Source organism: Mesoplodon mirus, assembly GCF_964341445.2.
Source record: "Mesoplodon mirus genome assembly, chromosome: 2".
In the NCBI taxonomy this organism is placed as follows: Eukaryota; Metazoa; Chordata; class Mammalia; order Artiodactyla; family Ziphiidae; genus Mesoplodon; species Mesoplodon mirus.
Window position 1 is genome coordinate 8,712,946 of NC_138977.1, and position 15,537 is coordinate 8,728,482.

Consider the following 15,537-nt stretch of genomic DNA (forward strand, 5'->3'; position numbering starts at 1 on the left):
TTGTTGGAAGATTACATGACATGTTGAAGACTATGTCCTTATGGATTTTTCATTTAAGTTGTAATTACTTCCCATCATTAAAAAGAATACAAATGACTTAACTTCTCAAAAGAAAAATATAAAATATCACCACACCCTATATAATTTTCACAAATTATTCAACAGTGATATTACATGGGTTGATTATTGAACAGGACACTACCATGTAAATTGTTTCTGTGCATTGCCAGGTGCCTTTTTATTAAACTTTTATTCTGTGGGATATATGAAGCCATTGAAGATCTTTGAGTCGAGTGGGGCCATATTTCTGGAAAGAGGGTGAGATTTCTAGTTGGTGGTAGTTGACTTATAGTCCTTTATTTAAACTTTTTTCTGTTCACACTGTCTCTTTGGGTAATCTTACCCAATCGCATGGCTTTAAAGACCACTCATGCCTATGACTCCTAAATTTTTCTCTCTAGCTTTGATCTCCCTCTGTGAACTGTTTGGTCAACTGCCTGGTCTCCCTCCACCTGAATTTCTTTCCTTTTCTTTTTTTTTTTTTTCTGGCCATGCCACGTGGCTTATAGAATTTTAGTTCCCGACCAGGGATCGAACCCAGGGCCCCAGCAGTGAGAGGGCTGAGTCCTAACAACTGGACTGCCAGGGAATTCCCTCCACCTGAAATTCTAACAGGCCCCTCAAAGCTATCTCAAAATAAATCTTGATTTTCCTCACTAAATCTGCTCTTCCCTCTTTCATCTTTGTAAATTGATAGCAACGTTGGCCCAAATAAACAGTGGATTTAGCTAAACCTTAGGTTTAGCTAAATAAATAATAAATCCCTGATTCCTTTCCCTAACTCATCTAAATCCAGTCCAACAGCAAATGCTGTCTCTGCCTCTGCGACATGACTGGAAATGATTGTCTTTTCTCCTCCCCGTTACCACTGCCCCTCCAGCACAGGCTGGCAGGATCTCTTCTCTGAACTACTCTAAAAGCCTCGTATCTCCTTTTCCATCTTCTTTAAAATTCCTCCTCCACACAACAGCCAGAGTGACCTAAGAACGATTTTTCCTTGCTTAAAAATTTCCTATAGCTTCCCACCACACTTAAATAAAATCTAAATTTTATTACCTGGTCTACAAATACCTACATGATCTGAAGGCTCTGGCCCTGCTCCCTCTGGCTGCCCAGCACACTGTATTCCAGTCCTTTGGCCTTCCTTCCTTTAACATGCTGTAGTAGGTAGAATAATGGCCCCTAAAGATGACCACATGCTAATCCTCAGAACCTGTGACTACGTCATTGTGATTAAATTAAGGATTAAACTAAATAGGAACATCACCTTGGATTATCTGGGTATGCACATTGGAATCAGAAGGGTCTCTGTAAGTGAAGGAGGGAGGCGGTGCCAGAATGATTCTTCATGAGAAAGACTGGATGGGCAGTTGTGGACTTTGAAGATGAAGGGAGCCCCTAGAAGCAGGAAGAGGAGATTCTCCTCTAGAAACCCAGAAAGGAATGCAGACTTGCGGACACGTTGATTTTTAGCCCAGGGAAAGCCATTTTGAACTTCTGAGCCCCTGAACTGTAAGATAATAAATTTATGTTGTTTTAAGCCACTAATTTGTTACAGCAGCAATAGGAGACTTAATACACATGTCAAGATCATTTCCACCTTAGGGCATTTACAAAGGTTGTTCACCAGTTCTCCCTCTGCCTGAGGTGCTTACCTCTCAGATATCAGCATCATGAATGTTCCCGCATCATTTGGGTCTCTGCTTAAATTGCATCCTTCAGAAAGGCCTTCCCTGACCACTCAAAGTAGCCTCCTTGTTACTTTTTCAAGCAAACTGTTTTATTTTCATTGTGGCAGTTATCTCTACTTGTTAATTTTCTTTTTTATGTCATCATTGGAACACACAAGGAAAGCTGAAATCTTGTCTCTCACTTTTCCTTGTAACCCCAGTATTTACAGAATAATGCTTAGCACAAAGTAGGAGCTCAATAAGTATTTGTGGAATAAATGAACAACCGAGCATTTTTTCCATGCAAAGCAACGTACATACAACGTACATCCCACTGAATCTTTTCAATAGCCTGATGGGACAGGTTCAATCACAAGGTGTACTCCTATTCTTGGCACATAGTAAACATTCATAAATATTACAAGTAAGTGAACTATATTCAGAGATTGAGTAACCAATGTGACAAAGTATAAAAGTAAATATTTGCTACATTAATGCCTATGATTTCCATAATCTATTGTTGAAGAATCCCAGACCTACAGCAACTCTGTACTCATGAACTCAAACATCCATTCTACGCCCTCTGGACATCTCTATTTGTATGCTCCAATGGCTTTGAACACAAGATATAAACTAAATTTATAATCTCCTCCCCAAATCTACTATATAAAGTTTCCCTGGCTGAGTGACTGGCACGAGCATCTGTCTGACAGATGTACTCTGGGAGTCATTTTAGACTGTTTCGCCACTCCCCTATAGGCAACTGGTCATTTATTTATTTATTTTTTTGCTGTACGCGGGCCTCTCACTGTTGTGGCCTCTCCCGTTGAGGAGCACAGGCTCCGGACGCACAGGCTCAGCGGCCATGGCTCACGGGCCCAGCCGCTCCGTGGCACGTGGGATCTTCCTGGACCGGGGCACGAACCCGCGTCCCCTGCATCGGCAGGCAGACTCTCAACCACTGCGCCATCAGGGAAGCCCTGGTCATTTATTTTTGATTCTTCCTGTTTAACAGTTCTTATACTAATTACCTTTTCCGGCTCCACTGACTTAGTCACTTCTTTCTGAACTATTTGTTCAGAGACTGCCTCTAAAGTAATATCTCCAGAGAAACTGGACATGACTTCACTAGCTAGTTTTAATTCCTTTAGTGGCTTCCTACAGTGTTTAATAAAATCTAAATCCTTTACCACAGCTTCTGGTTGGCCCACTTCCGCAACTTTCCAGCTTCTGGTGGTTGGTTCCAAAGTGGAACCCTTGGCATTCCTTGGCTTGTAGACACATCACTCCAATCTCTGCTTCCATCTTCACATGATCTCTTCTACATGTCTCTTTTGTGTGTCTTCATGTGACCTTCTTATAAGAACATGAGTCATTGGATTTAAACCCATCTTAACACACTATGAACTCATCTTAACCAATTACATGGGCAAGACTCCATTTCCAAATAAGGTCACATTCTGAGGTTCTGGATTGACATGAACATTTGGGGACACCATTCAACAAAGTACAGTTACCTAATTTGGTAAAAGGATATTTGCAGATATAGTTAAGGATCTTAAAATGAGATCACCCTGGATTATCGAGTTGGGTCCTAAATCTGATGACAAATGTTTTTATAGGAGACACACAGAAGAGCAGGGGGCAATGTGAAGACAGATGCAGTCTGGAGTGACGTGGCCATAAGCCAAGGAAGCCAAGTTATGCCAACAACCACCAGAAGCTGTAAGAGACAAGGAAGGATTCTCTCCTTAGAGCCTCCAGGGTGAGTGTGGCCTTGCCAATACGTTGATTTTGGACTTCTGGCTTCCAGAACTATGAGAGACTAAATTTCCATTATTTTAAAGGCCTCCAGTTTTAGGTATCTGTTACAGTATCCGCAGGAAACTAATACAAAATTCACAGTGCACTGCATTCTTTCCCTTTAAGTAACCACCAAAACAAAAATCATTTCCATGAGTTTGATTCTGCTGTAAATAGATCTGAGTTCTTAGTAAACTGTGACACAGAATTTGCCTGATTTATTTGGGTGCAAAATGGAAAGAGTTGATGTTCCTGCAGGGTCTGTGGGTAGGAAGTCCATTCATGAAACTATCAATGTCACTGGTTGGCAGAAAACACTTCAAGGGAGAAATGGGGACGGATAGGATCTAGCACGTGGGGCAAAGGAAGGCAGGAGCCCTGCCTCTACCTGGTCCCTCACCACTTTTGCCTTGGGTATCCTGATCTCCTTCCCACAGTTGCCCTGCTGCTTGGGTGGGACAAGTTCTGGGGGTCAAGCGAAAGCGTGCACGCTTCAGACTCGCCTGCTCAGACTCCCACCTCGCCCCCTCCCCCGCCCCCGTCAGCTTCGTTGGGAGGGAGGGAGGGAGCTCAAGCACTCACCCACCATCCCCAAAGGAAGATGTGGTCCCCGTTTCCCGGTAAGGGGCTGAACCTCTGCAGTCCCCACTCCGGGGCTGGTGATGGCGAAGGGGGTCGGGGCCCGGCGCCCACCCGCGGATGACCGACCTGGGGGTACCGCCCACCCTCCCGAGCTGCAACGCTGCTACGTATGTGGGCGTCGGCTCGGTGTCCAATTCTCAACCTATTTCCGGGGCTAAAGCTACCCGCACTGGGGTGCCACTTTCCCGCGCCGGGGTATGAGCATGGCTAACTCCAGAGGCTCCGGCCGTGACTAGGAGACCGAGAGAGGCTTCCCCTTCCCCCCCGCGTACACGTCGGCGTCGGCGTCGGCGTCGAGGAAGCGTCGTAATGCCTCGAAGAAGCTCGCCACCGAAAAAACCCCCTGAACACCGCCACCGCAGCTGCCGACCGAGAAATCCCTGCACCAAGCGCACGCTAGCCCCTACCGCAGGCTCAAGGCGAAGCCAAAAAGAGTCTCTCCATGGATGTATTCCAGGGGCGCGGGGGGCTGTGTCTAAAGGTTTATTGGAGCCGGACCCTTGATAGAGCTAGGAGGCTGTGGCGCCTCACGCCACTCCCCGCCCCTCATTCTTAAGGTTCCACAGGTCTTGACGGTGACAAGTCTGTCAGCCCTACTCGGCGGCCAGCTTCCCTTCCTCGATCGCTTGCGCCGGCCGGCCTGGCCCAAACGTCCGCTTCAGAGGGCTGGGAGGCGCAGCCGGAGCCGCGGTGGCTTGTGAGCGTCTATTAGTAGGCATACGGTAGTGATGGCGGCGCTCAGTGAGACTTTCCTGTCACTGGATACTACTACTCCCAGCTCTCCTCAAAGCAGCCGGAGCAACCACCCGGTCTTTAATTTACAAGTAGCAATTTGACTTGCTCTGCTGCATGTCAGGTGGGACCGTGGAAAGTGTGGAGACGCCCCGGGGATTAAGCGATAGCAGCTTAAAAAGAAAAAAAGCCAAACAAATAAACAAAACCCACCCACCCTAACAAACATGAGGCTACTGGAGAGAATGAGGAAAGAATGGTTCATGATTGGAATAGTATTGGCGATCGCCGGAGCAAAGCTGGAGCCGTCCATAGGGGTGAATGGGGGTAAGTGCTGCACCTCTGCATATGCTCCACCGCGATTCCCACTTCAGAACTAATTTGCGAGTCTCGGGGAGGAGGGGAGACCGGAATTGGGGAGTGTCTGCCTCTCTTAGGGGCACTGACCAGTCCAAGATGTCCTTTGGCCCTCTTGCTGATTTTTTTAATTTGCCAGCCCCAGAGAGGATTTATAATTAGGAATGGGGCAAGGGAATGTGAACGCAGGTTGCCTTTTCCGCGAACAGTCAATGAGTGTCCTTAGTGTCAAGGAGTGAGGCTACCGAGAATGAAACTTACTTGCCTTCACAGTAGCATCCTATCCCAAGGGACGCTAGGTTGCCAGGAGTTCCTTATCTATCTTGGAGTGGACACCATTACCTTGTCTGTTTCCGACGCTCCCCTCCCCCATGTTAAAAAAAAAAAAAGAGTGGGGGAAGAAAAAGGGACACCCATTCCTCTTCCAACTCAGATTTGTTGGCCCACATGTTGGAGGGTGATGATTTGCTGCAGTTGCTGCCGCTCCACAAACTCTCAAACCGACTGACACGTTGCACTTAACTGCTTCCGTGTGCTGCCGGGACTCAATTGCTACCTTTAGCAGTCTCACAGATCCAGGCTGTGTTAGACCCTGTGTAGTGTGTATTTTGGCAAGGAAATGAAGGCGAGCTAAAAATCACACCCAGATCTCTGAATTGTGGGATCCTTGTCATGTGTGGATGGGCATTGGCGGAAACGACTGGAAATACCGTTAGCCTTTCATGCCCCCCGACCCCCTCCTCCCACCCTTAGACGATCATGTCCCACTTTTCATAAACATTAATTGAATGTCTTCAGTTCATTGTCTGTTTGACCTTGTTTAGCAGTTTTCACGCTTATTGACAGTTTTTACACATGCAAGGACAGATGAGAACCGAAGTGAGCACACACAATCTTTATGCTAGGAAGCTCTCAGGAGGATATTTGAAGTTATTTGAACCTTTTTGTTCAAACATGATGGAAATGAATGAAATGACCTCTCAGGAGAACAGTGGTTCCTTCTACCCTCTACCCTCAATACCTCCATTTAGAGGTAGCTTCAGAGAACATTTAAAAGGAATTTTTTTGGACAAAGGTAGTGGGGATTCAAACTTTTTGCTTTATTTTATGTTCTTTTCTTCTATGTTCAACTTAGTACAAAATGTGGAGGGTGGGTAACTGTGAGAGTAAAGCTGTTTGGGGTTACCCAGCTGAAGATACCAGTTTCTCATTTGACATAGTTTCTCTGTGAGCTTTGGGGAAACTTGTGAAGGTTGGTATTTAGGTTCTGTCCAATGAGTTCCCCTGTCCCTGCAGCTAGCCAGGTAGTAAGAATGTTAGAGAGCATCTTTGTGGTCATCTGGAATGTACATTTCACTAGCTTCAGTTGAAGACTTTATAGCTTCTAGGGTTAGATCTCTGATTCGCTCAGTGTTAAGGTGAAATTACAGGTGATGTGTGATCTTTAAGTTGAGACCTGCAGAGACTAGGTTTGGTAAAATTCCTTTTCTCTTATATTCCTGGGCTGCTCAGTGGGAAGGAGAGTTGTTGATTGCTGAATCATTTCCCTAAGCCTTCCCCACGGTGGCCTGTGTGAGATGGATTCTGTAATCTTATTTGTTCCCTCAGACTCTGCTTCTTGAAGTTTTGGGAATTACTGTATCTTAGAAATATTGTTTCCCATTTTCCCTAGTCCTTAGGCTATTAATCTAGGAGAGTTCGTTTGTTTAATTATAAAAGAGGAGACTGTTAAGACTGAGGGAACTTTATTTTAAGCTAACATGCTTCTTTTACAGCTGAAGATACTGAGACCTCAGGTCAGGTGACTCACCTTAGGTCAGGTTAGCTAGCTTAGGGAAGAGGAAGGACTGGGGACCAGGATTCCCCCTATGTCATACCAGTTGCAGCATCGATCCAAATATTCTTGGCAAAAATCACTAAGAATGAATAACCGTTATAAAGAAAGGCTCTCTGTAATAAAGACGGTTTCCATGCCCTGAGTTTTAGGCCAAAAGAAGCTGAGCAGAATCAGGTAATATTAGACAACCGTGTATTCATGTGATTTTTTGAGATCTGTCCAAGTGTAAAAGTTGCTATTTCTAAAAACAAAAGTTAAACAAACAATTGTTTGGGATTTCTTATATAAGCCATCAGGCTAAGTTCTTGGTACTTCAGTTGACCTTCCCACCTGTAAAACTTCTTCAATAAAAACAAACTTCCTAATAGTACCAAATCACACTTTGACCCCATCAGTTAAAACAACAAAAATCTAGGAACAAGGAGAGTCACGGTGGCTGAAAGTGGTCTGTCCTCTTCTGCTGTACAGAATGATCTAAAGCATCTCTTTTTGCTTGTCACTTTTAGTCAGAAGTTCCATTTTGGGGTCTGTACACTAGAATGCGTGTGCATTTTGAATGCGCTCACATTGACTGAACAATTTTCAGTCGAATAGTTTTCTAGACATTCTTTTCTCTTCAGTAGAAAGTTTTGATTGTTTTCAACTTAAGATGCTCACTTCACCTTTACCTGGATCAATACCTAAATGACTCTATTTTGAAGTGTAAGACTTCTACACTGAAAGGATCACACCTTTGCTCTGCCCTCCCTTTAAAAACAATCTTTATAGCCAGTGGGTGAGTTATGTATGGCAGGAAATTTATAGAGGTGGGAACCCTGAAGTGAGAGAAGTTGAATGACTTTCCATATGGGAAAAAGTGTAACAGGTACTAGCATGGAAAATTTAATGTTTAGTTCCCTGTTCTTTTTACTCAGTTACATTTCATTTTAAAATATATAGAAGGTTGAAAGTAAAGAGCCACAGGAGATGTAAATTGTAGGTCCTGAAGTGTAGATACTCTGTTTCATTTCCACCCAGGGGAGCCCTGAGCTGTGCACATCTTAGAGTTTACCAGAGTTCAACACTGTGCCATTCATTCTCCAAGAGAAAGGCTCGCTTCTTTGGAAGTACAGATGAAGCGTCTCATTTCTACCTGCATCTTAACTGAAATTTTTGCCATTAATAAGACATAAATCCTAACAAGGAAATTGCTTCATTTTTGCATTAAGAAAACATAACCAGAAACATGCTACTGTATAAACTTAAGAATATTAACATGAATACTTTAGATTAGGTTTAGGAGTGAAATTTACTAGGTGATAAGTAGATTTGATGAAACGTAATAGCTCCTTGCATTCCTAAACATTCCAGATCGTCTTCTTTCCCCACACTCCACTCCCACATTAAAAAGCATGGGTTTGAAGTCCCAAAATTGCTTCATTTTTTACGGCCAATTTTTCTTTTGATGTTGCTACTCCATTCCATTTTCACTGATAAACATTTTTTTTTTTTTGCTTTGGTTTAAGGAAGAGTTAAAACTTATATTTCCACTTTGCACTTTGTAGCCTTCTCAAGATCTGAATCTGGTTATTTTCATGACTTGGAGGATATAATCATTACCTTGGAGAGGGGCCACATACCATTTCATAGCGTAGTTTCAACTCTCACCTCTGCGCAAATATGTACCAGCTTTTTATTTCAGCCTTGCCTGCTTCTAGTTCTATATTCACACCGTGGGCGATCCATTAGCAGCTGTCTCAAAGGGGCCTTAGGTTTCCCCAGATCAGAATTAATTCCTCCTTCCCTTTTAAAAAAGTACATTGTAGGTAGCCCTGGAAGAGCCTCACCAGGTCCTTTCATGGATTAGTTATTTGGATGTGCATCTAATACAAAAAACAATATAAAAATAAACAGTATACCCTGTCTCTAGGATTTAAAACATTCAAAGTAAGGAATCATTCCACTGAATTATGCCAGTTAGTTAATAGCTACCGTGTGTATTTATATATATATATATATATATATATATATATATATATATGCATGGAGTGTAGGAAGAGTTACCTTCTTAAAAAATCCAGTTGTTGGCTAACTAAGGTAGATACTTTAGCTGCCCCAAAGAAATATGTGGTCTAAGTCAATGCCACGTGCTTGCTATGGAGATGCATCTTTGGACACATCGCCTAGCTCTTGCTTGCAGATATACTGCTAACTATAACCCATCCTATAGAGAAAATCTGGGGCACCACTGTGGATGGCAGCACAGTTGACAAAAATGGGCCTCACAAAAAGCAAGGGGTTGGAGGAAAAGAAAAAGGATATGAGTTTGAAAAAAAACAAACAGGATATTAAAAATTCCTGGAAGGCATTTACTTCCAAAACAAGCCAGATTCCTTGACTTTCAAATCTGCTCCTGAATTACCTTCCTCAGCTTTCGAGGAAATATTATTTTCAAGTGTGAGCAGCTGAGACAGATTCACTCACAAGTGTGGGGGAAAAATGTACTTCTTTTTAAGTTTTTGAACCACTTTCACTGCCCTGAAGTGTCATGCCTCTTTCCCTACGTTCTCCCTTTTGCTGCCTTTTCTCAGATCATAGCAAAATGATTTGAGTAAATGCCAGGTATCTAAAAGAATGTATTGCAGTGTTTTTTTTTTCTTTTTTCCGGCTTTATTGAGATATAATTAACATATGACATTGAATAAGTTTAAGGTGTACAATGTGATGATTTTAGATATGCAAAATGATTACCACAGTCAAGTTAGTTAACACATCCTTCACCTCACATAATTACCATTTTTTGTTGTTGTTGTTATAATGAGAACATTTAAGATCTACTGTATACAAAATGGTATTATTAACTATGGTCTCCACGATAGAACTCAAGATCCCCAAACTTGATTATCATTTTTTTTAACATCTTTATTGGAGTATAATTGCTTTACAATGGTGTGTTAGTTTCTGCTTTATAACAAAGTGAATCAGTTATACATATACATCTGTTCCCATATCTCTTCCCTCTTGCATCTCCCTCCCTCCCACCCTCCCTACCCCACCCCTCTAGGTGGTCACAAACCACCTAGCTGATCTCCTTGTGCTATGCGGCTGCTTCCCACTAGCTATCTATTTTACATTTGGTAGTGTATATATGTCCATGCCACTCTCTCACTTTGTCACAGCTTACCCTTCCCCCTCCCTGTGTCCTCAAGCCCATGCTCTAGTAGGTCTGTGTCTTTATTCCCATCTTACCCCTAGGTTCTTCGTGACCTTTTTTTTTTCTTAGATTCCATATATATGTGTTAGCATACAGTATTTGTCTTTCTCTTTCTGACTCACTTCACTCTGTATGACAGACTCTAGGTCCATCCACCTCACTACAAATAACTCAATTTCGTTCCTTTTTATGGCTGAGTAATACTCCATTGTATATATGTGCCACATCTTCTTTATCCATTCATCTGTTGATGAACACTTAGGTATTGCAGTGTTTGAGGAGCTCTTTGTTTCTTTCATTCACTGATGTGCTACAAATGCCTAAAATGTAGCACTGTGGTTGCTCAATGAATATTTGTTGACTGACTGAGTGGTGATTTTTCCCCAGCTTGGTCTTATTTGCTGAGCAGTATCTATTGGAATGGTGGAGGGTTACAGGCGATGGAGGAACCATGATGTGGTCCTGTTGTTTGGCTTGAGGGAGTGTGTTCATTTCCTAGCGCTGCCACAATAAATTACCACAAACTGGGTGGCTTAAAACAACAGAAAATTTTTTCCCCAGAAATTATTCTGGTGGCTAGAATTCAGAAGTCAAAATGTCGGCAGGGCCGACATTTACTATGGCAGATAAAATTAGAGGACCTAATATGGAAGAATGCGACCTATTTGCTTTCCCGTGTGAGATCAGCATTTATTTTCATTTTTCTGCTCTGAGGATACTGTGCTGCACTGAACAACCATGGTCTTCGCCTATCTGGAAAATCCTCTCTGGAGTTAGGCTGCATCACAGCAAACACTTAACTCTGTCAGGACGCTAGTATATTAGCGGCGACACCGAGATTTAAAGTACCGTTTATTCTTCTCCAATGGATTCTCCTTTCATATCAAGTTATGTACAGGAAATGCCTATCTAACAGTGACTCATTTCTCTCTCTTTAGGACCACTGATGCCAGAAATAACTGTCTCCTACATTGCTGTTGCAACAATATTCTTTAACAGTGGATTATCATTAAATACGGAGGTACTGTCAACTATGGGGCACATGAAAAGCAGGGAGAAAAATTTAATTCGTGCTTACTTTTTTGAAATTTCACATTCCTTTTGTAAAGCTGCGTGTAGGTACAGTCTGAAGCTTCACTATCACAGAAGAGAACTTGGACTGCAGCAAAGGACTTGCGTTTTGTACCTATATATTATAGATACTGCATAGCTGGGCGACATGAGAATAAGGGTGTGTTTATAGTGGTTATGTTTTCAGTACAACAGCTGAACTGAAACATCTACTTCAGGTCTTCCTCAGATTGTGGTGGTCACTATAGTGGCACTGAGGCGCACTGGAGTTATTGATGTTTAGTTAGGTTGCCATAACTTGTGGATCATCTTTTGCTTCCAGGACTTATGCTGCTCAAGTGATGCTTGTTATGTTATAATTTTTAACAAATTTTTTTAAAGTATATTCTTTGCTGGTATATCTGTTACATATTAATAAATGTTTTAAGAGAAATGCTGGAATTTTTCATACTAAGCCACAATCTATTATGAAGACACACAGGTAATGTTATTTACTGATCTAGGTGTCACTAAATATGGGATTCTTATAGAATTAAACAAATCCAGGCATTTTTACATCCAAGAGAGGAATGAGTAGAATTTATGATTCTCTTTTGAATTGTAGTAGAAGAAAAAAAGAGGAGAAAATACCTATTTACTTTAGAAGAAATTACATTGAGTTTCTAAAGTTGTCATTCTAAGATGCTTATTCTTATGTAGATAGGGAAATCTTACTATGTTAGGATTTGGGGTTTTTTTAGAAATGGCTGTAAAATTTGTTTCAACGTTATGTCTTGCCTTTATTTATTTTAAGTTTATTTTCTTTGAAATGTGCTTTGAATGAAGACCAAATTTAGTTACCTTCATCTTTGGCCATCCTAGTAGTGACATGGAAAAAGCATGGTTTTACTAAATTTATGTATTCTGTAGTTGTCAAGTTGGTATAAATCTTATCAATGGGGCATTTTTGATGTAAGTGGGATCCCCGTGTAGTGTCTGAGAAATTTTGTCTCAAGAATTTGAAATATTCTCACTAATTACTTGCTCTTTTGAAAACTGACATAGAACGGGATTTCCTAAATATGTTGAATTCTAGTTTTGGGAAATTATATTGCCATGAAAGGACTATGATCTGTGCTTAAGGGGGCACAGGCTTTCTCTGTCAACACCTGAGTTCTCCTACTGGTTCTCACACGTGGGACCCAGTGATACAGAAAGATAGTTGCCACTCCTGTGGTGCTGGACTGATCTTCCCTGGAGGTCTTCCTGCTGGCCTTGGCTGATGCTCTTTGTGGAGCAGCTGCCTTACCCAAGTCCTCTACTTGGGACGTTGCTCTAACTACGTCCCCTGGTGGCTGCTTAATGGCTACAGCTGTTCTTTATGCCATGGGAAACCTGGCAGGATTTGATTCTCTCACTCCTTTAGCTTCTTGCTGAATGCTCTTCTGTCAAGCATCCAACTTTGCGGGATGCAGGAGTTGAAGAAGGAAGAAGGTCTTACTTACCAGCATTTCTCTAAGGACCGAATTCTTCTGTAAGCACCTAGGAAACCTTCAGAATCATCCAGCTAATTTGGATCTCACGATGAAATGCCTTGATCCTGTGCTTTATTGTGGTATCTAAGTAGCCATCAAAGCCACTTCTTCCATATTAAAGGCCCTTTTCAAACTAATAAAACATTAAGTCATTTTCAAGATCCGTTTAACTTAAGATGCCCTAGATTGCATCATTCTGTAATGTTAAACCATCTCTAAGCCCTGTTAATTTCCCGGGCAACCAAACAGTTGTAAGTTAGGAGGTAGTGAACTTCTTGTTATTTGTTTTCTAGTTAACAATCTTAAACTAATTTCCGCTGGGACTACTATTTTTGTATCCTGTTAGGTCCTGGAACAGTGCATTTTTGTGCACAGGAGACCGTAGGTTATAATTAACTTGCGTTTATTTGAAAGCATTTACATTGGCCCCACTCAAGTTTGATTTATAGGGAACATTTCATGTAGTATTACTTATACATTGATGTAATGATGTGTATTCTAAAATTTGTTTTGTTCATTTATTAAAGTTATAAAGGACTCTGTTAATACTTCATGCTGAAAAGATTTAATGCTAAATCTTCAGTTTTATGACTGTTGATTTCTAGTTTGTGACATACCTGTTGAAATGGTTTCTGAAATTTTGTTGTAGTGAAATGAAATAAGGTCACGTTCGAAATAGATTTCATAGTTAGCGAACTTCAGACCTCCAGTTTCAGAGGATTTGTTACTTAAAAGACTGTGACAAGACCAATCTCATTTCAACAAGTACCTATTTAGTGCCTGTGGCCGCAAGGCACTGCCACCTTGTGCACTTGTACTTGGCTCGGGACAGAAGCAAAGATGAGCAGGAAACTCAGGGCCTGAAAAGGGTCCCCACTAGGCCAGAATATACCGGCTTTCCTTTATTTTCCTAACAGATCATTTTTTTAAAAATCCCATCAGCTTAGAAATAAATACAGCAAATTCTAAACTTGAGGTTCTTGCTGCTTGTTTCCAGCCCAGAGCTATGAGGCTGACTCTCAGAAAGCAAATCCAATCAAGGTCAAATAAGGGTTAGGAGGGAAATTGGTATGTAATGAAAATATTTCTAAGTCCCAGTCAGAGCCTCTGATTTTAAGCGATGCTTGATTCTGTCAGTGAGGCCCTGGTATGTGGAGTATCTCCTTAAGTTTATTTTAATGGAATTCGACCTGTATTACATGTGAATAAATAAAATGTCATGTGGAATCAACTCTTCAATTATTCATGATGGTATTTATTTGAGTATGTGGCCCTTAATTCTACATGGATATGTATGGAATAATAATAGTATTTTGAATTTTATAGTGTTTACTTGCTCTTTCTTTTCCAGTGCAAGCTTATTTTATCTTTAAGGTTGTATGAAGAAGATATAGAAAATATAGAACACTGGGTTTTTGTGACAGTCTTGAAAATCTTTCTTGGAAATACTTCATGTCTGTTATTTCCCTGTTGTTAAGAAGCCCCTGAGGACCCAACATAGTGGCCCCTTGTGATTCATTTTGCGGGGTTCTTTACTGTTCCATTATTTTGATACAATATCAGTTGCTTCTACTGTCATTTTTCAGATCAACTAGTGTTTTCTAACTAGTTGTTATTTTTTATAACTTTTTTCATGATTACCAAAGTACTCTTACCCCATGTAGAAAGATTAGAAAGAATAAAAATAACTGCTATTAACATTTGTGTGTATTTTAGCCCTTTTTTCCCTAAATGTATTTTTTATATAGAGACTACTTTAACAATAAAATATTAAAAAATTGTATATATGTATATATGTGTGTATATGTATACACATACTTGCATAAATATACACAGACAATTTTATTTTTAATACGTGACAGTGTATAATAGTAATTTTCCATGTAATATATTTCATTTAATTTTTCTTCATATTTGAAAATAAGAATTTATATTTTATTTACTTTTATGAACATAAATCAAAAGGTACAAAAGTATATACGATGAGAAGTCTTCTTTTTACCCCTCTACTAAATATTCAGTTCTCATCTCTGGAGGCAACCAATGTTAACAGTTCCTGTGTATCTTTCTGGAGATATTCTATGCAAAACATACATATGTGTATCACCCCCCGCCCCTGTCAAACTGTGGTGTTTTATACCGTTTGCCACCTTACCTTATTTTACTCAAAACACATATCTTGGAGGTTGTTTCATATCAACACATAAAAAACTCCCTGTTTCTTTTTGGATGCTGAAAAAGATTCCATTTTTGAATGTGTCTTGATATATTTTCCTCATCTTCTCTTGAATGGCATTTAGGTAACTTATGGGGTTTTGCTATTATAAACATTCTGCAAAGGATAACCGCAAAATATGTCATTTCCTACATGTGGGAATATGTATGAAGGATTAATTCCTCGAAGTAGGATTGCTGGGTCAGATGATATGTGAAGTTTGAGTTGTGAGAGTTAGTCCAAGTACCTAGAAAGGAGGCAGGTGCTGGGTAAGTGTTTGCCGCCTGAAGGAATGAGTTGCTAGGTTGGTCTACGTAGGCTGTGCCAATGAGACACCTGTTGGTTAACTAGGGAGAGACCCTGGACTTCTACATCCTTGTCTACACAGTTTTAACATAGTTTCTAATAGCTCTTAACACTCTGTTGCTACCTTAAGTTATTCA

At 40.9% G+C, this 15,537-nt stretch overlaps 1 protein-coding gene across 8 annotated transcripts in view; it reads left to right on the plus strand.

Moving 5' to 3' along the window:
• The first annotated feature begins 3,358 nt into the window (after positions 1 to 3,358).
• The window catches only part of SLC10A7 (solute carrier family 10 member 7), a 252,926-nt gene continuing 240,747 nt past the window's right edge, over positions 3,359 to 15,537 (plus strand). For 3 of the 8 annotated variants that reach the window (XM_082636693.1, XM_082636695.1, XM_082636697.1), the window contains exons 1-2: positions 4,794 to 5,234; positions 11,233 to 11,315. In XM_082636693.1, coding sequence (XP_082492819.1) covers positions 5,135 to 5,234; positions 11,233 to 11,315 — 183 coding nt within the window. In that variant the 5' untranslated portion in view covers positions 4,794 to 5,134. Of the gene's footprint in view, positions 3,496 to 4,792; positions 5,235 to 11,232; positions 11,316 to 15,537 lie in introns of those variants that run through there. The other 5 variants (XM_082636694.1, XM_082636698.1, XM_082636699.1 and 2 more) reach the window with 3 other exon arrangements.